A 27,769-nucleotide genomic window follows, 5' to 3' on the forward strand; every position below is an offset into this window, starting at 1 on the left:
GCTCAAACACCTGAAGCTGTTCCAACACACTCAAGGAATCAACTACAGCTGACTAGATCACGTAACTGTGGATAGTAGAGTGTGTCTCTTGTTATGTGCTGCTGTTCCTATAATCACATGTAAGCAGTTTTCACTTGGCTTAAACTACTTGTGAGATTATTGTTTTTTAAGTATCAAGGAATCTGAAAGATTTCTTGAATTCTGCCTGTGTAGCATTATTGTCTAAAGGAAATGCATGTTCAATCAATGTTCAATCAATGTTCTAAATTTAGCAACAAGTTACATGTTCACAGACATTAAAACTTGTCTCAACATTACTTGAAATGGCTTCATTAGAATTGCATGAAGCAGAAAAACAGTCATCTAAAACTGTTTTCTCCCTGGATCTTAGTCACCTTCAAATTTACACAGATGACATGCTACAGTAGAAGATAAAACAACATGGTAATATGTGAATCTGTTCACCTATGTACAGGTGAAATCAGTGGTTTCTTAAAAACTACAGGTTGTGATGCAGAAATTAGCACACACAGTAGATTCTCTATATGTATCACATAGATGTTTCCACTGCTATCATTAGCATTACTGAATGTAATTTATGCATGTTCAAGTCATCTTTAAACCACATAGTTCAAGTTTTGTAGCTCTTTTTATTCAGGCAATGCAAAGCTTCAGGCAGGCTACAAAAGTTAATGGAGCAGCAGGGCAAATACTTCAGCATAGAGAAGACCGCAATGTGTTCCATACTACTGTTAGAATGGGGCTGATATTTAATTTAGCTGGTGGGTTATAGTTGAGACTACATTTTTAGTTTGATGCCTTAAATCCTTATTCAGTCAAGAACTCATCAAAATATCAAAACCAGTAACCCTAAAGTACTGACCAAATTTTTGTGCTTATTTTTCCTGAAATCACAAATGATAATTATGTATTGCATATGACATTAACATGAAAAAGAATATGAAAGTCTTTCCCTCAACTAATTTTCAAAACTTTTGGGGAGTAACTATTTGCAGTCTTATTTGTCACAAAAAAACATGTTTGCTCATCCTTCTTCCTCACTGGATGTATCTGCAAAGTCTAGGAAATCACTGCAATTCCTAGAATTGGAATAGATGTATTTTATATGTACTGGACAAACAAATAATAATAGCAAAGATATACAGACAAACCTGCCCATACAGAAATCAAAAAGCTTTCTTATGTACTAAATATCCAATTAGCAGAAAAGACAGTTTGGTTTTTGACTAAAGCACTACACAGAAAATCAGACCGTTCCATCTCTAGTCTGCTCTGTGATCTAAAAGTAGGTTATTTCAATGACTTGTTTGCCTCAGTTTTTCCTCCTTAGGGAGTTAATAAAACTCAAGTCTCCTTTGCAAATGTTTGGATTTAAAGGTGAAAAGTACCATGCAGGTATCTTATTAAAATAATCTGATGAACTAGAAATGGTCAAATTATTTTAAAAAGTCAATGAACATTCATAGTTACTATAATAAATTATTGTCATACACAAGAGTAGCATTTACAAACAGCTCATATCCAAGGAATCAATAAGGAAGGAATAAAGGAAAGACATGGAGTGGGAGGATTCTTCTTCACAGAAACTTAGAGGGCACAAAGTGACTAATAAATGCTTTTTCCATACAGCAAATGTCATTGGCTACTATGATTACATTTTAACATTTATAACATATTTTAAAGTAAGTATCATTTACAACTTCTGTGCAGAAGAACAGACACCTAGTTATTTTCTCTAATGTAATTACAGATGAGATTCAAGTAAAATATTAAAATAAATCCTTTATCTGGTAGAAAATATATTTTAATAGAGAACTAAAAATAAAATATTTGTCCCTTCCTACAACCAGGAAATACATCAAAAAATAGTATCTTCTTTGAAGCTGTAAAACTTGCTTAAAAATCAATGAAAAAAGTAACTTACTAGAGAATAACATTTCCTTCAAAGCAAAGTGGTGATTGAAATGGACTATATTTTTTTATGAATTTCCTTGTGCACATCCTGTAACACTAGAGATGATGAATTGTTTATTGCAGAAGAACTCATACATATAAGCATGATTTTAGAAAGGTCACATGCAACAGATTGTGATAAGAATTTGTATATTTTATTATCACTTACTTCCACTCAACTGCCCATGAGGAAATTATTCAAATTACAAAAAAGCATACTGGAATGTTGATTTTAGCAAGATTTTTTTCTAAATTCCACTTTGTGAAACTAAAATACCAATTTTTTGAAGAGAATATTTGTGAAACTTAGTTGCAAAAGTTTATTATTTTCATAAACACAAAATGCTTGTACATTTTAAAATACTCAATGTTTCTAAAATATTATGGAGTTGATAAAAGTCATAAATTTAACACAGGTTCCCTCTAATTAAAAAAAGTGGTTCTCAAAATAAATCAACAATTCCCTAGTGCACTTATAAAGAGAGAAGATCAAAAGCAGGAACTGGTATCTTTCCTTCCAGTGTTAATTAGTAGTAATTAAAAATCTTAGCTTCATTAGTACCTACTCTGAAATAATTTGATTTTTTTTTTTTTGGATGGGGAAAGGGGATGTTACACAGACAAATTCTGCACTAAAGTCATGAAAATTGAAAATGCTTGCCTTCATCACAGTTAAAAAAGGATATGAAACTCTATTATTTTCTTTTAAATACACATCTTCCTTATACACCTCAGCTTTCAGTTGGTCCTGAGTTGCATGTATTGCATAATTCTACTGGCCAAGTAACATCCTTTCTCTGTGACAGTTCAGATATGTCTGATAATTTTAAGTAGAAATAAAAATACTAGCATTTTTTTTGGCATTGTACGGAAGTTGACAGCTCCTGCTATTTGGATTGACTGCAAGTCCTAAAGAAGGGGCAAGAGGAATAGGATGGGACTTGTCACTAATGAATGTCCCTTTATGGATTTCAAGTGTCTTCCATTTGCAATTTACTTCATGTCTTCAGTAATGATTCCATTTTCACTTGCATTATCACAGCTCAATATTTCCTGCATACAAGGTGATCATCAGTATAGCAGTAAACCCCGTTAGCAAACCAGCATTCTGAATAAGGAAGAATGTAAGATCCATCTTTCTTCCTGTCACTTTCTCCCGCAGCATATCATTCATCTCTGGGAACTGAAAAAAAAAAAAGGATATTTTTAGGGAAGTATTGCCATCTCGTGGTAGTGTGCTTCATTTAAGGCATTAAGAACTGAACAATATTGCTACTTCGGGCTGTGTATTAGAACTAACAGAGCATGAAGGCAGTCACAGGAACAAGTCACCCTAATTACCCTGAAAACCTACTCCACCAAGGACATGAAATGAAATGGTACCTTGTTCCTCTCTATTGAGATTTCACCTGGTTGTCTCTCATGCAAATTTTCCCTTTGTGATTCCAGCAGTCTCCTAGGTTCCAGTTGTTGGTTCATATGTTGCTAGGAGCAGCTGCCCTTGTATTACTAAATGTTGCGTTACTTCACCAGTATAAACAGAGAAACCCTTCTTCAGGAAGTGGAAGATCAGGATTTCTTTTGCTTTATGTAAAGGCAAAAGAAGTGAAGATGAAAACATAGGCAATGCCTCAGAAATAAGAAACCTTTTACGTGTAGAAAGTCTGGTAGGCTTCTGAGGTCAAGCAAGGAAGAAAGAAGACTGGTGTGAAAGTGGTGCTAACACATGCAATATTACATTACAGAGCAATGAAGGGAGTCTTCATTCCGTAACATGCATCTTAATGGTAACATAATAGCAAAGGATGACTGCTGTGCTGCTGACTGCAGAAACAAACGTACTTCCTCTGAGGTGATGGCAGAAGAGCACAGGCAAGAAGTTCCCTGCATGGGATGATTCAGGGTATGTGTTTGCTGCCGATAAAATCAACTACAGTAGATTTCGACAAACGTACTCAAATAAACTTTCTCTTCTCCTGTTCTGCTGGGAGTAGTCTAACCAGAATGCAATGAAGACAGTTAATTTCAGTCTTAGTTTGGAAACCTCCAGGCTAGGTGACTCAGAAATTGTATCTTTCTTTGATCTCACAACACAAAAACAGCCATTGAAGGTAACGCAATTCTTGAAGAACAGGTTAAGGTTAGCGGGAAGTGGCCAAACCTTCCCAGAAATCGTTCCAGAGCTCTATAATACTCTTGCACAAGAGGCAATGGCAACAAACCAGATTAGCTTCATGCCATACAACAAGGCTAATCTGTGCACACACCTCAGTGTACGCATTCTCACCTGCCCACAGCCTCACCTCACAGTGATCCTATTGGCAGAGGTGGCATATGCCAATGCTGGAAGGAAAAGGCACAGCAAAAAGAGAATGAGGAAGGAATGACATTCCAGTTAATCCTACCTGCTTCTGGACAAGCAAACCAGAAGTGTGTGAAAATCATAACAGAAAGCAGAAAGCCAGATCTCTGTACAGAGCACTTGAATACCCTATTTCAGACTTTTCAGGGGGAAGAAAAATTCAGATAGGTAACTGATACAATCCAAAAACCTATAAAAAGAGAGAGAGACTGGGGAGAAGAGGGGACAGGGAGAGAGACAGAGAGGAACAGAGAGAATAGAACAACAGATAAAAATAAAAGAATGTTACCTACTTTGATGGATTAATAACAAATTTGAGCCACTCTAAATCTATGCCATGAATTTTACACATCATAGTTCAGTACATTACTCTTCATTATATAAGAGTGAAACTAAATGAAAAGCATTAGCAATCAAGGTACTGCAAACTTATAAAATAAACTACTTATATTGTTTCTTTAATTCTAGGGTATTACTTAAATTCTATGCTATTTCCTAAACTATAATAGCTTTTAATGGAATGGTCACTATAACTACATGACAGCTCTTGAACACACATAGAAACAAACTGGGGACTTAAATCTTTTCAAATTCAGGCCTCACTCTTCCAATTCTACACTCAAATGTATTCTCATGTAGCAGGTGTAAACACCTTTTCACCTGCTGCATCTGTTCTTACAACACTGAATTAAACATAATAAAACTTAAAACTCTTGAAAGACCTCTTTCATTTTGAGACAAAACATCATTATGAGAGGAAATTATGGAATATTGCTAACTGCCTGTGAATCCAGATTTTACTTCCCAATGTCTAAATCCTATTTGGATCTTAGCACAATTTCTTTTGCTTATATCTTCTAGCATACTTTGAAAAATAAATGATAGACAGACTCTTTTGCATAGAGCTCAGCAAGTTTTTCAGTCTGAACCTTGAAACTGGGTCTGTCACTGTTTAATTTAAACCAGAACAGAATTTAAATCAGGTTTTTCAGCTAAACAACCTGAAAATTATCACAGTGATTACAAAACACCTTTCATTCAACTAAAAATTTAATACTTAACTTCATTTTGTTTACCTTTCTTTTTTTGCTTTTCTTTCACAATATGGTTTAAATAGAAAAATGAACCTTTTAAAGATAAGCTGAAATACTCTGACACTTTAAAATGCTGAAACAACGTATTTATACACTTTTTACTCTGATGAAACTGTTCATGAAAAGCTTGTCCCTGTCTAAAACTCCTTTTAGCAATAATGTGATGAGCCATATTTGTGAAGTGAAAGAGTTCCATGTTTCATGAACAAACATAACTATTTGTGCACCCCCACTAAGGGTATAATTGCTGATTTAACATCTAATAATAGTAATAATAATTAGATGATACTGATAAGAGAGCAAGAAAGTACTAAATTCTAGTACTGGAAAGACTTAGTGAAATCTTTGTTTTCTTGCACATAAAAAAATAACTGAAAATGAAATTATAACTCACCATATCTGCCAGAGAGATGTACAGAAACATTCCACCAGCTACAGCAAAGATGATGTTAGGAGCAAAGTTGTTGCCTACTAATATACCAAAAGCCAATCCAATGTAACAAGAACATGCAGACAGAAAATTGAAAAACAGAGCCTGTCGAGTACTCATTCCTGCATTAAGCAAGATGACAAAATCCCCTAAAAGAATAAAAAAAAAAGAGAAAACCATTTTCAGAAAATGATATTGTGGTTATTTTCTGATTTCAAAGGAACTCTGAAGAAAATACACGATTTGTATAACTCCCTGCTGTTTTTCTTCATTCAAGTACATGATGAGGATTTCCCTTCAATACTAAGGAAACTGATATATTCTAAATAAATAGGTGATGCAAGATTGAGCTAAGAGCATGGGAACACAGACCTATTTACAATGATTTTCGTTTTTAAAATTAATTAATACAACAGTGTATGCAATATATATATGAACAAGATAATTAACACCTTTCCAATATACAGTCTCAGCTTCCACTCACTTGCACTAGGGAACTTCCTGTGCCAGATGTGTATTTTGATGCTTGGGACTTCTTGATGAATATTTTTTCAATTAATTTGTCTAAACTTTCTTTCAATCTATGCATGACCTCCTACAACAGTGAACAACATGAAGTTCCTTACCTAATTCATGAGGAAACTCTTCACACAGGATGGCTATGGAGGTACTAAGCCCTTGAAGCAGAGACAGAGTGAAAGAAGCACCAATAGCCAAACCATCTATGAAATTATGTACGGCGTCACTCAGTGTTACCATCCAAGCAATGGTCCCAATCTTTGACAGTGGGCGCCCATTAAGACACTTGCATAAGCTGCTTTGGGTGGCTTCTTCCTGGGAAAAAAATAACATAATAAAACAATTACATGAACCACTGAATAAAGAAGCCAACAAATCATGCTCCTGTCTTTAAATGAATGCCAAGTATAAACTAAAGCACTCCTGCATACAGAGATCAAATTGCTTGGTCCAAGAAGCAAAAGGCGCAGTAGTAGCACCAAATGTTTTCCTTTTCAACAAGTTAACATGCAGGGCCCAATCACCCTTCTGACTACAAAGCTTCATCTGAATGCCCTTCAGCTGAGAGAGCAGTTCAGGCCATAGTGGTCTGAACGTCTCTCTGGAGTCTCTGTCAGGTAAAGAGTGTCTCAAGGCTCCTCACAGCCTCCTCAGCCACCACTATTAAGCATGTACAGTCAGAAGGATCTGATCACATTGACTGACAGCATCTGTATTTGAAACACAACGGCCAGTACATCATGCTCTCAGAGACACACCTGCTGCATAACAGCCAGGTACACATGAGTATAGACACATCCAGGTATTCCATAAACTTTATTTCTAATTTTGGGCAATGATAGTCAAATCCAGCTATTCAAATTAGTTTCTACAAAGTGAATGTTTAATAAAAACAGTAATGGATAATTCTGACTGTGCAAGTTAAAGGCTCAGAGTATGAAATCAACAGGCTAATATAAAACTGCAATGCACATACACTCCAGGGATCTCACTAATTCCTCCCAAAGTGGAAGTAATTTATACATGTAGTGCCACAAAATAATGAAAAACTTGAAGCAGATAAAAGGAACTGCCATTTTAGCTGTGAGTACAAACCAACCCCCCCTAAAATCTTCTGGTGATCCGTTCTGTTAAATTTCTGTACACACATAGTGTATTTACAGGATATTTGCAAGCATTGTAGTATTTCCCCCACTAAAAAAAAATATTTGCTTATAAGGCATTAATGAGTACTCACTTACTGGAATATATAAGCAGTAATACATACATCTGTGTGCCTACAGAGATACTTATCACAGAATCACAGAACAGATTGGTTTGGAAGGACCACAGTGGGTTGTCTGGTCCAACCTCCCTGCTCAAGCAGGGTCATCCTAGAGCACATCAAACAGGATTGTGTCCAGACAGTTCTTGAATATCCCCAGTGAGGGAGACTCCACACCCCCTCTGGGCAATCTATTCCAGTGCACAGTCACCCACACAGTAAAGAAGTTCTTCCTCATATTCAAATGAAACTTCTTGTGGATCAGTTTCTTCCCATTGCTTCTTCTATTGCTGGGCACCACTGAGAAGAGCCTGGATCCTTCCTCTTGACACCCTCCCTTCAGATACTTGCATACATTGATGAGGTCCCCTCAGTTGTCTCTTCTCGAGGCTGAACAGACCCAGCTCCCTCAGCCTTTCCTCGTAAGTGAGATGCTCCACTCCCCTAATCATCCTTGTCACCCTCCACTGAACTCACTCCAGGAGCTCCATGTCTCTCTTGTACTGAGGAGTCCAGAACTGGACACAGCACTCCAGATGCGGCATCACTGGAGCTGAGTAGCAGGTCAGAATCACCTCCATCAACCTGCTGGCAATGCTCTTCCTAATGCAGTCCAGGATACCACTGGCCTTCTTGGCTACAAGGTCACAATGCTGGCTCATGGACAGCTTGTTGTCCACCAGGACCCCCAGGCCGTTCTCCACAGAGCTGCTTTCCAGCAGGTCAACCCCAAGCCTGTGCTGGTGTAGGGGGTTATTCTCCCCAAGTGCAGGACCCTGCAATTGTCTTTGCTGAATTTCAGAAGGTTCTTCTCTGCCCATCTCTCCAATGTGTCAAGGTTCTTCTGAAGGGCTGCACAGCACTCTAAGGTATCAGCCACTCCTCCCAGCTTTGTATCGTCAGCAAACTTGCTGAGGAGGCATCTTCTCCTTCATCCAAGTCACTGATGAATAGGTTAAACAATACTGGGCCTGATATTGAAACCTGGGGGACATCAGTAGTGACAGCCCTCCAACTAGACCCCGTGCCACTGATTACAACCCACTGGGATCTGCCATTCAGCCAATTCTCAATCCACCTCACTGTGTGCTTATCCAGTCCACACTTCCTGAGTTTGCCTCTGAGGATGCTGTGAGAGACAGCGTCAAAAAGGTTGCTAAAGTTAAGGCAGACAATATCCACTGCTCTCCCCTCATCCATACACATATCAGTCTCTTGTAGTAGAGTGGTGCAGAGGAACGCCTCTTTCTCCTTTATGAGAAGGCCACAGAGTATTCCAAGAAATTTTCTTTTGTTATTAAAAACAACATTGCAAATTGTTTTAGTTTTGCCATATGCAAATACTACCAGGCAACTGAATTTTGAACTACAAGGAAATACAATTATTAATAAATTCTTACAAAATCTCTAATGACAGAGCAATAAGGACTGTCTCATGATTTGCTCACCAGACTCTTATCTAGCTACATTCTTGTATTAGGAGCTGTCTTGGGACAGGACAAAAGTTCAGGTCGGGAATTTCCAAGTCAGATGCTTATTGCACTGTCTGGAACTCGTAGATAATAAAGCCCTGCTTGAGTAGTGCTAAAACTACCACAAAGCACACTTACAGCTCCTTATACTTTCATAATGCAAAAATTAACAATGATATTAAAAAATTGGGAGTTTCCCTGATGACTCAAACACGTAGTTTTAGACTTGTACTACATGCTTGCCTTTAGTTATTGAAAGTTTTCCTCTCAACATTTCATCCAACACAAGCAATGCCAATCACATTTTTTAGGTGATTAATTTGTACCTGTACTGTTTCTGCTTGAGATAGGACCACTTATGAGTGAGTAATAGACCAATTCCATCAATTCATCCAGCTCTCTGAGCTGAAGATCTGCTCTCTTATGTTATTTTCTGTTCCCTGGTGACCATCCTTCAAGCTGCCTATGAACTGGTGGAGGCACTGCTTTGTAGATCATCCTAATTTCTGCCAAAACCACATCTTTCTTGCACGTGTCTCTAGTTTCACTGAGGAAAGGGAGTTTGAGACAATGCACAGATTTTAATTTGAACAATTAACTCATTTTTTCTAATAAAAAAGAACATTGTTCACATACACACAAACAACAGCAAGTATTTTCAGATAAAGCAGCAATATTAGTCTCAGGAAATTGTATTTTGAAAAGACATGTTATCGACTTCTATTATACATGAGAAAGAGGTGATGGTTTTGTTCTGTAAAAACTTTCAATTATCAAAAAATTCTCACATCAAATGCCAAGCACTTCTATAAAATGAATGGTTTTATGAAAAAAAAAGTTTATTAGGATGAAACTTCCTGAAAGAACAATGAAAACAGTGAGCAAATAATACAGGTGAGCAAAAACGTCCCTTGTACATATTTGTTTATGTTCGTTCCCGCCAAAGCACAGTTGGTTTTAGGGAGAGCCGTGTGTGTGCATATGGTTTTCTGAGGGCTGTAATGGCACAACTGGCTTAGCCACAGAATTAGGTAAAGGACCCATTTTCTGGCACAGCTGAGAATTCCAATGACAGCCTAAAGCAGTGTGTATGCACGACAAATACAAAAATCTGAAGGGCTTTTTAGGGAAATAAATAATTTACAAATATACATGCTGAACTTTCTATGCATCTAATAAAAACATGAACATTGAGTAAGAAGATACTATTAAGAATTAGCTGTTGAGTCTATCAAGAATGGAACTGATTCTAGAAAAGTGCTGAGGTTTGGGTTCTTTTATCTATGTATTTTTTTTTAAGTAATTGGATTTAATTTAGAATACTAGTATTGATTTAATTCTAAAAATTACTTTCTTAATCAAATCTTTCAAAATGCAGAAATAACTGTAATTTAAAAACTAGGAAACAGTTTCTGAGAGGCTTCTGCAATACATATATGGCTATCTGCCATTTACTGTGTAGTTCTGAAATATCATAATTCTTGCATGTAATCTATTGTAGATAATGTCTTGACAACTTCTCTAAATCATATAAAGTACAATGAAATTGCTTGTCTGGATTTATATTCTGAACTTTACTAGATCACGTGTCCAATAGAAGAAGATGAACGAGTAATACCTATTCTTCATGTTAAAGATAAGGCAGACTACTGACAAAATTACCCTACAAATATATAGGATTTCAAGGCAAAAAATGAACAATGTCTGTCTCTGCTGGACTATTCCCGCTTTTTCATGGTAGTTTAGCAGACATCACAGAAGATATGCCAGCTAAGGAACTCTGTAATACCCAGCTGGACTATCAGGTCTAATTTTTATTAATTATTAATGCAGTTCTGTATTATTTGTATCTCTACAGTTTATGGAAAACCAAACCTTTATTTCCCAAACCTTGGTATTTTTCCTCTTCTAGACACAGAGGGTTTTTTAAAAGTAATGATCTCTTCTCTGTTCCCAAAATTAAAAAATTATACAGAGCCTCTCTTATTTTATCCCATGATATCTCAGATTACTATTGCTATTTCTAATGCATCTCTGATTCCCTCAGACAGGAACCAGATATGTCCTTTTGTATTCTCTAGAAATGCCCACAGGACCAAGAAGGAATCCTGACACTGACTCTGGGGAATAAATAAAGGCCACTGTAAAGTTTTGTTATACAACTCTAACACTCTGCACTCAAGAATACAGACACTTTAGCAATTCATCTCTGAAACAACTTTTCTTCAAAGTTACTGTTGTCAAGCCATATTTCAACGCATAGTAGATACAAACTTTGGGTAGAGCACAAAGGAGGTTTCCAAGGTTGCAATTACTGCTTCAAGTGAAAACAGAACGTAAGTGACTGATTAAACATTTACTCTGGCAGTCAATCTGTTCTGGCATTAAAGGAGACAATATAGCTGGATCCCCACAGCTAAAAACAGTTACCACACCTCAGCACAGTCGGCTTCAAATTCCCTCCTTAAAGACTTCATGATGATTTCTGATGATGCTGTGTTTGGCCTATTTAATAAGCAGTAGATTACGAGAACACATTAAAATTCTCTTAGGTATGTGTTGGCTTGTGCCAAAGGGTTTCTTCTTTATTTCTTTCTTAAAAGTATTTAAGAAAGAAATACGCCTGTAAAGTTGAATGCAGACTTAGCCTCATGTCATTACCAAACTGCCCCAAAACACCTCAGCCACAGCGGCCCTCTCCTGCTCCCTAATGACTCCGAAGACTACCTGGCCCCTTTGAACCTCACTGGAGGAGGACAAGAGTAATGATGGCTTTTTTGTTGCTACCTACAATATCATAGAATCGTTAGGCTGGACCTCTAAGATTGAGTCCAGCCACTAACCTAACACTAACAAGTCCACCACTAATTCATGTCCCTAAGCACCACATCTATGCATCTTTTAAATACCTCTAGAGATGGTGGCTCAGCCACTTCCATAGGAAAGCCTGTTTCAATGCCTGACAATCCTTTCTGTTAAGAACTTTCTCCTAATATCCAATCTAAACCTCTCATGGCACAACTTGAGGCTCTTTCCCCTTGTCCTGTCACTTGTCACTGGGGACAAGAAACTCACAGCTTGCTACAATCTCCTTTCAGGTAGTTGTAAAGAGCAAGAAGGTCCTCCTTAGCCTCTTTTACTCCAGGCTAAGCACCCCCACCTCCCTCAGCCATTCCTCATAGGACTTGTGCTCCAAGACCCTGTACCAACTCTGTTGCCTTTCTCTGGGCACTCTCCAGCTCCTCAATGTCTTTCTTGTAGTGAGGGACCCAAAACTGAACACAGGATTAGAGTGGCAGCCTCACCAGTGGTGAGTACAGGGGAACAACAATTTCCCTAGTCCTGCTGGCTACACTGTTTCTAATACAGACCAGGATGGCATTGGCCTTCTTGGACACCTGGGCTCACATTCAGCCGTGGGTTATCTGACACCAAAATTTCCTTGCAGCCAGCCTTGGCTCCAGAGTGAATTTTACCCTGTTACTTTCAAGATGATTTAATACAACATATTCTCTTCCTGGATTTGCAGAAATGGAGAGAAAGAAAGATTGAAGGGCATGAATTTTCATAAGAACAATACGTAGAAGAGAAGACCTGTGTGAAATTTTAAGTTCTTAAGACTGCATGTAAAAGGATATGTGTATTCCACAAAGGATCTTGGGGTGACCTACAACATTTCATGGTCACAAGTATCTCATCTAAACTAGTTGTTAGAAATAAATCCTATGTAGTTGCATTTTAATATTCTAATATGTGGTATGATTTTGTTATGTTTAGGTTATGCATAAGCAGATGGCTAGCCAAAAGGTAACACTGGAATAAGTCCAGATGTAACTTCTAGTACAGGACAGAAAAACAATACCCATAACACTAGAGCTGACTGTCTCTACAGAGAGCAAAGTGTTCTTCTTTTTGTTCTATAAATCTACAAAATACAGCTTAGGGACACTCATAATACTAATTCCCTCTTGGTGCCCATACAATTTTTAGTATATTTCTCCTAGGTTTTGAAACATCCAGTATCCACCACACTTCATGACGTTTCTACAGTAAGGACAAGTAAATTTTGTTGCTTTAAACTGTGTGCATCAAATGCCCTGTGAGCCTGCAAGGTCAATGCAGAATTCTCATATTTTCTCCTGGCTGTTAGGGCATGCCTCTGGCTTGCTCTCCTGCTTGCTCCTCTCTGCTCCCCACAACCAACTTACCGGCTAAAGAACATGAGTGGTAAACCAGAAATCTCTACTAAAAGTTTGCCTTGGACATTCCAGATTTTTTTTTAATGTGTTTTAAATTTTTTATAAGTAAGAAATGGTACTGCTCCTCCCTGCACAGGGGAAAAGACTAAAGAGGCACAAAACTTTCTACTTCCATTTTCTTCTCAGACAGAAGGAAGTTGTATCTGCGGTATTTGCGGTATGAAAATAAACACAAAGAAATACAGAGAAAAAATCTGAAAGATAGTAACACTTAAACCAGGAGGAATGGCTTCTGTCTCAACATATGACATCCATAATTCTCATAGTATCCAAACATACTGAATTATGACAAGCAGTGCTCACAATATACTGCATGAAAGTTACTGTATTCGTTTTTTGTATTAAGTTACTGTATTATTCAAAGGAATCAGGTTCTCACACTTAACAGCTTTACATAATCAGGAACACCACAGAGATCACACAACACTAAAATACACTATCACTCTTAAAGCAAAACAAAAAACCAAAATCAATATTAACCAAATTATCTGATTAAATACATCTCTCTGTCCTATGCATTCAAATACTGATATAAAATAGCCCTTTTTGTTGGCTACAAATTGAATGCATCATTCGGCTTTTGTAAGCTTGCCCCAAAACCCCATTACTTTTTTCGTAGAGCTCAAGCAAATTATAAGCTCTAAGTTTACAAGAATTTACAAAAGTAATAAAAATTCATATTAACTGTCCCCTCGGATACACTTATATAATTGGCAGGAATACAATAAAAAATAGACACAATTTTCATACCTGTGCTGAGACCACACTGATGCTGTCAAAACCAAGATTTCCATTGCTCTCTATGACGGCTGAATTTGCGTAACACGCCCCCCCATTGCTGGATGACAGTGGTTTGGGTGGGTTAGTCTTATCCTGAGAACGATTCTCTTCACCATTTTCGAAGTAGTTATGGCCAGTCTAGGTGACAAACAAATAAGTAGGAGCTAATTAAAACAAAAGCAAAATAGCAAACATAAGAAAATAGAGACAAAAAGGGAAAGGTGGGTGCATCATACTCTTGCTGCCTTGTTGAAATGAGCAGCAGTAAGCATTTCAATTTTTCAATGAACTCCAAATGTATCTAAGTTCCTAACTTATCTCTTGCTTTTAGCTAATCAGAATACATGTGGGATTTTTAACTTTTACACCTTTATGTAGAACCTCCCAAGCCAAATTCCTAACCACAAGTGACCAACATTTGCTAGTTATTCATGGTTGTTTGTCAAATAGATCTTATTAGCCTTTGTCAATTGTGTACAAAAATAAACAGTAACAAATTTGTTTTTTCTATTTTTAGCTATTATCAACAAGGGGCAGTTGATCATCATAATTTTCACTACCAGCAATACTTTGGGAGGGGGAACCTTAAGAGAGGTAGGAGTAGGACAGTTTTCTTTCACGAGTAATGAGCAGAGAGGACCAGAATTTTGAGGTGCCCTTCTCTGAGACAAAATCAGCCCCACTGACGTGAGTACACAACAAACAAGTACTCTGACATATGGGTAGAAAGCAGAGTGCTGGGCAGTAAGAGATAACTGCAGTGTTCCCTAAAGCAGGTCTGTGTACTAGAGCATGGGGAAACACAGAGCTGAAGTCACTGAAGGAAAGATTCAGGTCCTATCAGCATGGTTACACTTTGCAGGTGACTACGAAGGTATAAATGTCACATGGATTTCTCCTGCCCAAAGGGGAGACTCCATGGGCAGACTCCATTCTCTCCAGCTCTTAGGTATTTCCATCCTTTTCTGATGTGTTTAGCTATCATGGCAACGACTTGGCTATTGAGAGCAACTGAAACATCTTCCAGTGAGAGCAGGTCACACTCATATCTGGATTCTATTCCCAGTGCTGCTTATAACTCCTTCAAAAAAGTGAGGTTGCTTCCCCTATTCATATGGATTTTAAACAGTTATATTAGAACACACAGTAGGGCTGAATTCCTCAGATAAAATAGAAAAAAACCCACACATTTTATTTAACTAGCAAGTATCTCATAAAATATGACAGGTACTTTAAGGCAAGGCTTGTTCAGTTAGTGACAGGTTTCATTACCTGGTGATAGATCTTTAATATCACTTTAAGAATCCTTTCCACAAAAAAGAGAATATAGAATCCACCAAACACAGCAACTGCCTTCTCAACATAGTTATCTACTTTCGGGTCAAACCCAAACGCCTAACAGTGAAGAAAAAAGCAATGCAAATTAGTCTGTAATCTTAATATATTTCCAGAAAAACAAACAAATGCCACACTTCACAGATACCCCTTTATTATAAAAACTGTCTCTATACCCACCACCAGTTTCCATGACCTGAAATTGTGAAAGATCCTGATCCTTTAAATTTTTTAAACTTGGATTAAATGTTAACAGTGTAGCCCAATAAAGTTCACTATGATTTTATGCAATGCATTTCTCTTTCTGTCTAAAGGCAGCATAGCCCATGAACATTGTTCCCCAATGAACAATAAGACAGAGATCTTGATGGCTCTGACTCATCCCAGAAAGGGATCATAGCTAATGGCACTGAAACCCACACAAAACTCTTTGGAGACTACAACCCACACACAGAACCCCACAGCAGCATGCTTCTAAAATTAATATACTTTAGAAACTAGTATGCAAACTAAATAATGATTCCCCTTGCTTACCTCTGGAATGAGCTGGAAAATTGCATTAGAAAAGAGAGTACCAATGGCCAAGCCCACAAAGTAAGTTAAAACCTTGGGGAAATATGACTTCTTTAAGAGAGGAGTTAAAATCAATCCCAGAAGCGATGCCAAGTTAATGATAGTCACAGCCAGGAACCCAAATCCCCAAACTGTGGATAAACAAGGAGAAATACAAAATATTTTAGTATAACACCCACTTCAGTCTGCTTGTGATTTCTCTAATTGCTAAATTGTAAAAATGGAATTAGTAAAAGTAGTGGTTCCTTGATTGAAAATAAAATTCACAAATATGTAATTCTGAAGTTAAGATGCACACCTGCAGAAAGGAAATATCTGAAAACACTGTCTGGGACTACCATATTAAAAATGGAAACTGTGCTAGTATAAGTATATATATACAGGCTAGCCTATATGCTGCTAATATAAATCAGGTCTCTGTACCGCCAGTAAAGAGTAAGAATCAAGGCTTAGGCTAATAACTGAAGTAGCTATAGCATAGAGATGATAAGACAAAACTTGTCACTAGTCCCAGAGTCAATTGCCATTTAATGCCAAATAAATTGCCATTTACTTCTAAGGAACTCCAAGACTAGAAGGCTGCTGTCTTGGCTGTACTAGATACAAAAATCCTTCCGGATAATGGATGACTCCTTCAAATCACCCTGAAGTGATATCTCAGTTCCTAACACTCCTCCCTCCTTCTCTTATTCAAAGAAGTTCTGCTGGCTGAAAATGCTACCCATCACCACTTATCAAACAGGTGGGTGACAGATAGCTCATAGTTGAGACAATTATAATAGAGTGCATTTAAAAGTGCATTTAAAAAGAGGTTCTAGGTTCAAAAAGAAGGACATACAATTTAGGTACTCAATGGGTAAAACTTTTTCTAAGAAGCAGTATATGCACCAGGGTTCACCATAACTTTGTTTCCTTCACCATAAGCATAGTCTCAGATTTTTCATGTTCGGACACAAGGACTTGCACAAATCCATACCATAATAATTCTGGAGTCTGAATTACAGGTTGGAGAGGTGTGGTGTGGTTGCTGTTGCTGCTCATAAGCATCACAAAGTCATGCCTCTATGTGTGATTACTGTTTTTCTCAGTGACATTTCAAGTCACTGTGAGTACAGAGAAAAGCTTTAAAAGTTGCTCTGAAGAGGTCTACAACGGTGCCTCAAGTGATGCCACAGAACCACAAAGTTATCCACACAGACAGAGGGTTTGTCTGTAAAATTAACCACAAATAATAATCAGAGCCAACACCACGCTGCCTAGATGAGAACAATTTGGTATAATCCAGAACGCTGCATTGTGTGTATGTAAAGAAGTTGCATGGCAGAAACTAACAGATCAGATCTGCAGCCTTACTCTTCTGGAACACAACTGGAAAACACAACAAACTAGATTACTCACCTGCTACCAGGATGGCTCTATTTTGTTTGTAGAGTGTCACAATTTTTATATATAATGACATTTATATTATGTCAAGAACAGAAACATTAGAAACATTTAAAGTATTCAAAGAAGGTGTATCACTGCCAATTAGAACATTAATTTGCCAGTTTTGAGGGAGATACACAGAGAGCAGGAAAAAACCACAACTAGATATGGGTAGATTCACTAAGCTACACAGGAGTTTAATTTCCATTAAAATAAATTACAATTAAGCTTGCAAATATCTTTTTGAAATCAAATTTATAACAGACAAATAGGTCTGCAATGTCATCAGGAGTCACAAACCACTGTTTACAGTTTGGGATTACTACAGAAGCATGAGTCTCTTTCAGTTCAGTGTATGGACATCTACACATATTCTATGCAAAAATGTACATTTTAAACTGAGTTAACAAAATAAAAAAGTGACAAAATTCCAACATAACCAATGTTGCCGAAGTTCCTGCATTGCAGATTGTATTTCACAATGCGGTATGCACTGCTGTCTTAAAAATTATTTTATTCACTAGGACTCCATCCACACTAAGTTTTTCATGAGTCCACACATCTCAGAAATCTGAGATACCAGAGCAGGGCACTCTGAACACATACTCTCTCTTCCCCAAGACTGGTGGTGCAGTCAGCTTTAGCCAACTACTATTATTCTTTCTGTCTCTAGAACTGCAGACCCAATAAAGAGACAGCCAAGATACCCAAAGACTCAAGAAATCTAAAAAACAGAATTGCAGGAGTGCAAGTAAGATGGCCTCCTTAGAACACCATTGCTCAGCATTGCTCTTTATAAGAACAAGCAGGCTCAGGCTCTTCCTTAGCCTTGGCCTAGGATGAAGAGGAAAAAAGTGCATGAATACCTTTCTAAAGAAGTCAAGAAAAGAGCATAGAAAATGTTCACGTTGGACAGAAGGAATGCCACTGGGAACTTCCAGCATTTCATACAGCTCTCCCTATTATCTTTCAGAGATGCAAGTTAGGGAAGGACTTGAGTGTGCCCCTAAGGTCAGCTAGGTTAGATATGAGTTATACAAATCCCAAGAAAAAACACATGATATATATTGCCTTCCAACTTCTACTCTGCTTCATGAGCACTTATTTTTTATTTCAAGTAGCTGTTCTGTAAAGCTCATTGTACAGGCTTCTTCTGTGCGTCTTGTCCATTAGTATTTCAGAAGACAGTATATCGTCTTCTGAAGTCCCTGGGGAGAAAATTCACATGAGCACAGATATAAACATGCACAGAAGATTTTGCTTCATGGGTAGTAACTGAAATCACCTGATGCCAATGCTGTAGCAATACAGGTTCATTTTGTGATGGGGTGGGGGTGTGAATAAATCAACAGCTGCATTTGGCACTGGGCCTTCCTGTGAATTTCTGTTCAAAATAGGTACCACTGTGTGTAACAGCCTCATACCCTTGTGGTTTAAAATACTTTACATGGACCTTGCAGATTTCTTGCACTGCAGCCAAGGGAGGGGCAGGGAGAAGGCTGCCTTGCTTATCTGGCTACTGGACATTGCTTCTGAGCCTGAGGGATAAAAGAAAAACAAGAGGGATGGTCTAGATAGCTTAGGAGGTTAACTGTAGGTCAAGGATTCCATGTACAACCTACTTAAACAGTTCCCCCCAACAAAAGAAAAAAAAAAGAGAAAGACAGATCCTACTCTCTGGTGCAGATATTATGGACTTCTTGGCAATATGTGTCTTCATATGATACAAGCAATCTAGAACAGCCATAGTAAATTGGTGATATGATTTCAGTGATCACTCAAGTAGAATTCTAATCTTTCACTGACACAGCTAAGCTTTAGGAATTACCTCTAATTCTTAATAAATATGATCACCTATGTTAATCAGAATGTTATTAATGCTAGTATTTCAAAAGTTACGAAAAGCACTTTTCTATCTCTTCTCACAAATGCTAACATTAGAAACCAACTCATCCAAAATCCTAACTTTTAAGTTTAAATCAGATGACTCCCTTGGAGCAGTAAATTTATTTGTGATACTGAGTCAAATCAATGGGTCATTCTATATTTGATCCTTATCAGTGAAACAAGTTACTTCATTAACCAGCTGAATCTTCCCCGTCCTTTGTTTTTTACTGCACCATACAGTTCTGTGCACAATAAATATGGAAATAAAGTAAGAAAAATAGGAGGAAGGAAGACTAAGGCTACCTAGCCATGTGATGATATTCCACATGGAGGGGTCATCACAGAAGATGACATGAAAGCAGGAGTCAGAATTTGGAAGGAATATTTTTCCTCACAAAAACAATCGCTGGCTCCCCAGATGTCATGACTCCCACCTGCAAATATCTACACTCAAATGCAGCCCCCTAAGTAAACCTTGTATTGCCCTGATACATGCAAATCCCAGTTAGATGATTTCCCACTGCAAATCAGCTGCACAGACTTCCCTTCTGTACTCCCATCTTCTCTCCTATTAACCAGCTGTTAGCGGGACTCCTTGTGTTTGTTTAGATGGTCTGCTAACCCGAAACAGCATATTGTGTTTCCACTTTACAACCATATCCTCTTAAACAAGACACTCCTGTTATGTATAGATAAATGCTTACTATTCCCCTAAGAAAACCCCACTCCAGTCACAGTATTAATATTAATTAGTATTAACTAACCTTGTAAAGAATGTGGTTTAGACGTATCCTCAAAGTTTTCCTGATGATCACATGGGTGAAAAATTAGCTGTTGCAAAACAGCAGGACATATCGTAGAGAAGTTGGAATTTGATATGTGACTGTTGTTTGGTATCCCATGCAAAGAAAAAATTTCTTCACCAGTCAAGCACTGAAACAAAAAGGAATTTTGCCAACTTAATACATTAATGCAAACCCAAAAATTCATACACTGAGAAATCCAAGAATTACATGAAAATACTGTAGTGCATTTTCAAGGAAGTCTATGCAGTGTTTGTATGCTGTGCATGAAAGCACTGTGATTGCTTAATGTGACGCAGAAATGATTCAAAATATTTTAAGTGAGAAAAACCAGAAATCAATACAACATATTTTAAAGAGACATTTGCAAATCTTATGCCCTATGAACCAGGACAGTTAAACCCTAAAATATATTTGGAAAAATAGCTTCAAAGTAAATAAAATAGTATGTAATTACAAAATAATTACATTTAAGAGCAGAATAAATACATTCAAAACCTCAGTGACAGAGTAGGTCAGAAAATGATGGGTAATTCAGTGACAGTTTATTCATGTAAGTGACCACTTCTGTGTTACAACAACACTTCTTATTTATTTCCCCCAATTAAGTGCTTAAAAATGGTCTAAAGCTTAGCAGCACTCAACATTTTTCATTCATTTTACAGCAATAACTGTTAAGAGCAAACATTGTTTTGTAGAGCTTTCCTGCACACCAATGAGATACACTCCTACTTTGGATCTTCACTTTGCCTTCAGCTTGGGATATAACAGTGTCTGATGGGTCAACAATAAACGTACTTGGCAGTGCTAAACCAGGCCAGGGCAGGGCTGGTTCCTGTGCTTGTCACTTTCAATCAAAAAGATAAAATACAGACCAAGAAATATTGTAAAACATCCATCTACAGAAAAATCGAGTGGTTTTATATGAAGTGTTCCAAACTGTTGAAGTCTTTCACCTAACACTTTCTGTTAATTCACGTTCTTTATTTCCTACAATAATAAGGAAAAAGTATTCTCTTTTTGAATGTCAACAAAAGTGATTTGGCTTATTGCTGCACAACAAACACACACCAAGGTTTAGTCTTGGGACCAAAAAAAGTCAAATATTTTCCTTCTATAGGAGACATCAATTACAGCATAACTCTCCCTGTAGCAAATCTCAGTTGCAAAAGCAGAGCACTTGAAGTCTTAGCAAAATAAAAACAAATGTTCCCTCCCTGCTCTTTTCAGTTTTGCTACCCTTCAGATTCCATAGCACTTCTCCAATAATTCAGCATTATTATTTATGAAGCGATTTCCTTCTAGAGACAAGCTTAAGCAACTGCAAGTCATTTACTTCAACTTCCATTTCCGTTAATAAATAATTTTGTAATACTGTCCAAAAACTGAAAGCATGTGCACATCATTTGAAAGTGACTCTTTTTGATTAAGCTTGGAGGAAAAGAACATGCAGGCCAATTCAAGCGACTTCAGCTAAATTACATCCAGGATACTTCTATCCTTCCTCTTTAATGACCCAGCCTAGCAAAGCACTCAAATACATGCTTGACCTTAAATATAAGTATAAACTTTGTTAAGGCCATGAGACCCTGAAGACTCAAATATAGAGAAGCGAAGTACATATAATTTCATCTTTCAACATCAATGCTAATGTCAAAGAAGTAACACAAATAAAATAAATACAGCTCGATAACAGAAGGCTTTTTTGCTTTAAAACATGTTGTTCCATTTAATCTCAGTGGAGCAATGCATAAAGAAATCATCACTGAACATACAGTCTTTTACAGACCGATACAAAAAACTCTGGAGCTTTCTAAACTGGTTATGTGCCATATCATTTTCCTGTTAACGCTGCATTATGGAATAATTCAAAATACATGGCTAATATGCCCACAGTGAAACAAAAGGAGAATACTTGTGGTCTACAGGAATAGTTCCTGTATGGTGCTTATTACTGGCTCATAGAGCCATTCCTGGAACCTACGGTGAAAAGCCCTTAAAAAACAAGCCACTAAGAGCTAAGAATTTATAACATCACTATCTCAAAGAGAAATTACCTTTAACTATCTCATTCCTAGAAATACAGAATGAATTATTAGTATTTTAAAACACCAATACATTAGTATTAACATTAGTTCACAAAAATCCAAACAATGTTGTAAATAAGAAAACATACGGAGAGAAAATAAATCAGACACAGCATGAATTAGTAAACTTGAGACTTGTAACTTTGCCTACATACAAACACGTAAGTGAGAAATACCATTGGACAAGAGCTCTTTCATGTGAAATTGAGAAACAGCATTTTATTTAATTACTATTATTATTTTGATCAGGGACAAACCTAGAGGATAATGATTCCTATAAATGATTCATTGTTATAAGTCATCTCATACTCTCAGTAAACTCCTACATACATCCAAGAGCTAAAAAGCAAGCTTGCATGAGTTCCCTAGCACAATTAAAGGATTAATTAAAAGACTGAATCTATTAGAATTCTTGAACTGGAGCAATGCATGTTTGCACACTGCAGAACTCTGCATTTATCTTTGGAGGATAAATAAATACATTAACACAGCCACACTGCTGTAAAAACATGCAGTATTTATTTTGTAAGACTGACAGATGATCTCAGCAGAAAGAAAATTTAGCCTCATAAAACAGGGGACTGAAAACGATGTCCTGACTCACCAAGTCTACTGTTATGTCTATCCCCTGCTATTCAGTAAGACTTATTACAGCGATTAGGTGAGGGGACTGGCTGTAATATTACTGTCACTCAGTGTTCAGTAAACAATTGCAAAAAAAGATATAACAAGATTGTGCTGAACTTTCAAGAAAATGTTTTTAAAAACACTTTCATCAAAATTGGGAAGGACTTAAATCAGTAGGATTTACACAATTACAAAATATTCAGACTCAGAAAAAATTAAACCATCAACTAGGTTATTAAAAAACATGCTTACTTTTATCCTGCTAAGGCTCTCCCAAAAATGATTGACCAATATGAGATTCCTCTAACTGGAAAAATTAAAAAATATGACAGTAACAACTATCTTGTAAATGCATCAGTCCCTGCGTTCTGCCGTGTTCTCATCGTTGCTCTGCCTGTTTTATCTGTAGCATTCCACATATGAAGTACTTAAACACCCAACAGCATCCTGGACTGCAGTTTCTAGATGTTGCTAGATTAAATACCAGCCCAGCCCTAGGCTGAGCAATGGCTTCCACAGTAGCAATAGCAAAGAAAGAATGCAGTGAATGCCTATCTGACCAGCTTTTTTTTTTTTTTAACTTAGTCTGACCCTGGATAAGGCAAAATAGAGACATACAACTGTGTCTTCCTTAACTTACTTGTAATAAATTAAATCATCTAATGCTGACGTGATGACAACTTTTTGTCACACAGCTAAGAACTGGATGCTACGGGACAATCATTCCTTCAGTAAGCAACACTCCATGAGAAGGAGTCAAACCAGATGAAGCTGCTTGAATACACTTGTGTACTTTAGGGATTTCACACACACCCCATGTTCAAGGCAGCTGGTCATGCTGGGACCTGAAAACTGTCCTTGAGTGCTGACATTTGCTGAACATATTGTAGAAATAAGACACTTAGAGGGTAGACCAACTAAGCCTATTTAGCCTCACTGATCAGGCAACATCAGATCATGGTGTTGGATCAAGAGCCTAAGTCACACTCTCCATTCTTTCAAAAAACATGAGTTTTAACTAGTGGAACACTATTAAAAAAAAAAAAAATCAAAGCAGATACTAGCCTGGTTCTAGTTTATCTAAAATACTAAAGTTACTAGATTTTGACTCATCCTGAGATGAAAATTAATTATAACTGATCATGAATATTAATAAAAGTTTTAATTTCATTTTATCCAAATGTTTTGTTTAAAAATTAAGATGCATCACATTAAAACACAGTATTCAGCTATAACATCTGGACTGGCATAAATATAGATTTAGGAAAGTCAAAGAAGGAAACAGGAGCATGATTTTAGCACCTACTGAGTAAATCAAAGCACAAAATAAAGGTGATGTTAACAAGCTTTCTTTTCAATGACCATTTGCCTTCCATGCATTTTTGACCAAAAATTTTGAGCATGTCATTTAATCCTTTGGCATACATATATGGCTACCATACTACAGTGAATCCAATGACAGAAGATTAAGTATGCTTTCATGCTTTTACATCTTGCTAATAATGTAAAATACAGAGCACATAACCAAGCCATCATCTATGAGACTGCAATTGCTAATTTTACACCTCTAAGTAGGTCTCAAATGTGTGGGAATTCCACAGGAAAATGTGACCAGTATTTGAGTTTGCTCAGTTACTACTTATTTCTCTGACAAGAAGCCTGAGCTTACCTATTAAGAAAAGGTGATAACAGAAAAATTGAAGAGCAAAGAAAATATAAACACACAATAAAAAGAATTACGAAAATTCATTATGAAAGAAAAGAAGAGACCAAAAGCATAAGAAATTTGAGAGAGTTAAATGCAAAATTCCAAGAGTACTCAAAAAGTGTGCCTTTTTTCCTCCTACACTAAAAAAAAAATCAATATCTTCACAAGTTATCATAAATGGCTACATCAGTATATGCTCAAACACCATCATCAACAAATTAAATCATTTTTCTTTTCTCCTTATCTTTTCAAGTCAACCTAGTATCAAAGAAAAACAGAAAACAAGCATCCATCTTCTTCTGGCTTACACATTCAGACTTTCAATCTGAAAAATGAAAAATCTGAAAAAGAAAATGGATCATCTTCTTGTAGATCTTCTTATGAGATTAATATGCTTACCAAAATTATTATGAATGAAACATTAAAACTTAAAACTAATGCTGAGATAAAACTTACAGAGGCTGTTCCTTCTTGCCAGGTGCTGTTATCACCTGTCCCTTACGGATCAGCTCTGCACTAAAAATTCTTTCAGGTTTGGCTGAGGGACTCTCAAGAGCAGGGGTGCATTATCTTGATTCAAAGAAAGGCCTAGAAGTCATCCCATTAGCTCTAGACACAGAAGTTGTGAACTTAAAGTCTAAGATAAACCTTGTGTCTTCCTACAGCAGATATTTATGCAGCCTGAATGGATTCAGCCTACTTGAGAAAGACCTGAATCATTCTCCAGAGGTATTCACTTTCCTCTGTAGAGAATCAGTAGAGCTTAGGTCTTTGATACCTTCCAACTTTAGATTAGATCACTTCATGGCTTCTTTCATAACCAGTAGACACTCAAAATCATCAACTTGTAAGCACAAAGACTCACGGTGTTTAAAAATAATCACATAGGATTTACTTGGTATGAGCATGCATTTGCATGCACCACCTGCCCAAAGTCATGGACATACCCAACATCTGTGAGGGATCAAAGGTCAGGAGGAAAAAAGCACTTGCTTTAGTGGTACAAGCTGATGGAGCAGCTGTAAGGTCAATTTTAAGAAAGAATACAAGTAACTCAGCAAAAAAAGTATACGCATTTCAGTATGGTACCTACATATTATTCAACATGGACACAAATAGAACAGGCCTGTGAAAAAAATTTGTTTCTGTTAAACTTCATATTACTTATTAGGAATATGCCTCTTTAGTAATAAGAAAGAGCATTACTTTTTTTTTCCTCTATACCTTGTGCCAAAGCCTGCGTACGAGAGCTACGTGCTTTTGCAGAGGGAAAACCTGAAGGATTGAAGAATCTGCCTATTTCTATGCCCTTTTAAAGAAAGCTCCTTTTCATAGCCATATTGAACACTGAAAACTTGTATTTAGCATGTGTGGCTGGGAATGTTTATGTTTTTAACACACTGTGCTGGAACAGTGTTCAATTTGTGAGATTTGAAAGCAGTGAGTCCTGCAAATATTGCTATGCTTATACTCACTACTACATTGATTTCAGTGGCGTTAATTCCCGCTGAAACCTTTCTAAGACAAAGGGAGGTTATCCAAGATTCATCTCCTTCACAGAACAAGAAAAGGAGCTACTACCCCAAATGTTAAAAAACAGTTCTCAAGGTCCTAGAGTCATTCCTCTTTATTATGAAGTGGAATCAAACCAGACCAAACAGTCATTCCTACTTTCCTTTCATTTTTTGTGACTTTGTGTCCCTGATTTCTGAGCACATGGAAATCTCCACTAGTCTCAAAATTCTCCTTCAGGGAAACAAACTTCGTCTAGGACACTAAGATATGTGAAATTAAACACACTTTAAAAGTAGCCATGAGACCTGAGTTTTGAATGGAGGCACTAAACAGAGAAAAATATTTTCATGAAAAGTAATATTCCAATGATAGTAAATTAAACATCAGTTTAAAAAAGCTTTTGGTAGGTAAATTGATGTGTCTACACTTTGTACTCAACTTAGATGAAAGATGTGAAAATTTCTTTAAAAGTTTCTTTACACAACTAGACCTGTCTGTATAATTGAGTTTGTGCTGTCTCATGGCAATTGTATTTTGAACAAGTCCTGAAGATTTGCTTATTCAACTGTCGGAGGGAAAAACTAGCTGATTCTCATATACTTTTTGCTGTTGTCCAGATGCTAATTAACCAGGAAAAGTGCTACTTTAAGAGCTGAACAACGAGGAGGGAGAACTTATGCCAGGAAGCAGCAGCTCACTGATAGACGGCAGCTTCTCCCCTGCCGCAAGCTGCTCTCTCCAGCGGATCGGTACCTCTGCCCGAATCCCGGACCCAGCGCCTCCCTCCCTCTTTCCCGGCTTCAACACGAGGAAACACGACGGCAAGCGAGATTTAAGACACTACGGAGCTGCCGAGCCGGCTCGGCGCCCTTGCTCCTGGACGTGCGTTCCCAGCCGGGCCCTCGCTGCCGCCGCCGCGGAGCGAACGCGGCGCCCGGCGCAGCCCCCGCGGTACCTGGTTGTGGTGCAGGTGGTGGAGCGGCAGCGCGGAGCTCAGGGCGGGCGCGGCGCCCAGCTGGTGCAGCAGCGCCGAGAGCTGCGCGGCCGACAGGCTGTGGTTGGCCCCGAATACCCTCAGCACGTCGTCGGCGAAGCTCGTCGGGGCCGCCGCGCGTGGGAGCAGCATCTCCATCCCGGCGGGACGCGGCGAGTGTCGCGGATGGCGCAGCCCCGCCGCGCCTCTCCCGCCTCTGGGACTCTGCGGGGCGGGAGCGGCGCCCGCCCGGCCCCTCCCCGGGGGCCGCGGTGGGGACGCGGGGCGGGCGGCACCGCGGCGGAGCCCCCGCGGCTCCGGACGGGGCAGGCGCCGCTCCCCCGCGGCGGGAGTCCCCGGAGGGGGCCGTCCTGCTGCTCAGTCCCCGCCACGGTGTCGGGCTGCTTACCGAGCGTCAGAAGGTGCCGTGGGGCTGATCGAGATGACCCCACGCGCGGGCAAAGGGGGAGGCTGCGAAACTCCTGGTTGCCACCACCCCCGGTGCGGGGGCCAAGGGTCAAACAGCCATCATGGTCATTGCCCCCAGTGTGCTCCCAGACATATATCCAGCTTGCCTGCCTGCCCCAATCTGCCATGGAACACCCTTCTCCACACCCACCTGCCCTGACCCACGAACCCCACAAGGGATAGTCGAGGCCAAGGTCCAGGTCCAGCCAGACAC

At 38.2% G+C, this 27,769-nt stretch overlaps 1 protein-coding gene across 2 annotated transcripts; it reads right to left on the reverse strand.

Annotated features, from left to right (window-relative positions):
* Positions 1-2,525: 2,525 nt before the first annotated feature.
* SLC39A8 (solute carrier family 39 member 8) lies at positions 2,526-27,468 on the reverse strand. 2 transcript variants are annotated; one of them, XR_010430057.1, is made up of 9 exons: positions 27,070-27,468; positions 20,139-20,307; positions 16,024-16,193; positions 15,427-15,549; positions 14,125-14,292; positions 6,487-6,694; positions 5,825-6,009; positions 4,380-4,545; positions 3,023-3,157 (listed from the first exon to the last, which is right to left on the reverse strand). XR_010430057.1 is itself a non-coding variant. In XM_064652003.1 (8 exons), exons 1-8 carry the CDS (start codon positions 27,244-27,246, stop codon positions 3,011-3,013), a joined length of 1,347 nt encoding a protein of 448 aa, XP_064508073.1. In that variant the 5' UTR covers positions 27,247-27,355; the 3' UTR covers positions 2,526-3,010. The 2 variants fall into 2 exon arrangements, 1 of the variants encoding a protein (XP_064508073.1); XM_064652003.1 differs by lacking the exon at positions 4,380-4,545 and having other exon boundaries at positions 2,526-3,157; positions 27,070-27,355.
* Positions 27,469-27,769: the final 301 nt, after the last annotated feature.

The sequence above is a fragment of the Pseudopipra pipra genome, chromosome 4 (genome assembly GCF_036250125.1).
Source record: "Pseudopipra pipra isolate bDixPip1 chromosome 4, bDixPip1.hap1, whole genome shotgun sequence".
NCBI classification, from domain to species: domain Eukaryota; kingdom Metazoa; phylum Chordata; class Aves; order Passeriformes; family Pipridae; genus Pseudopipra; species Pseudopipra pipra.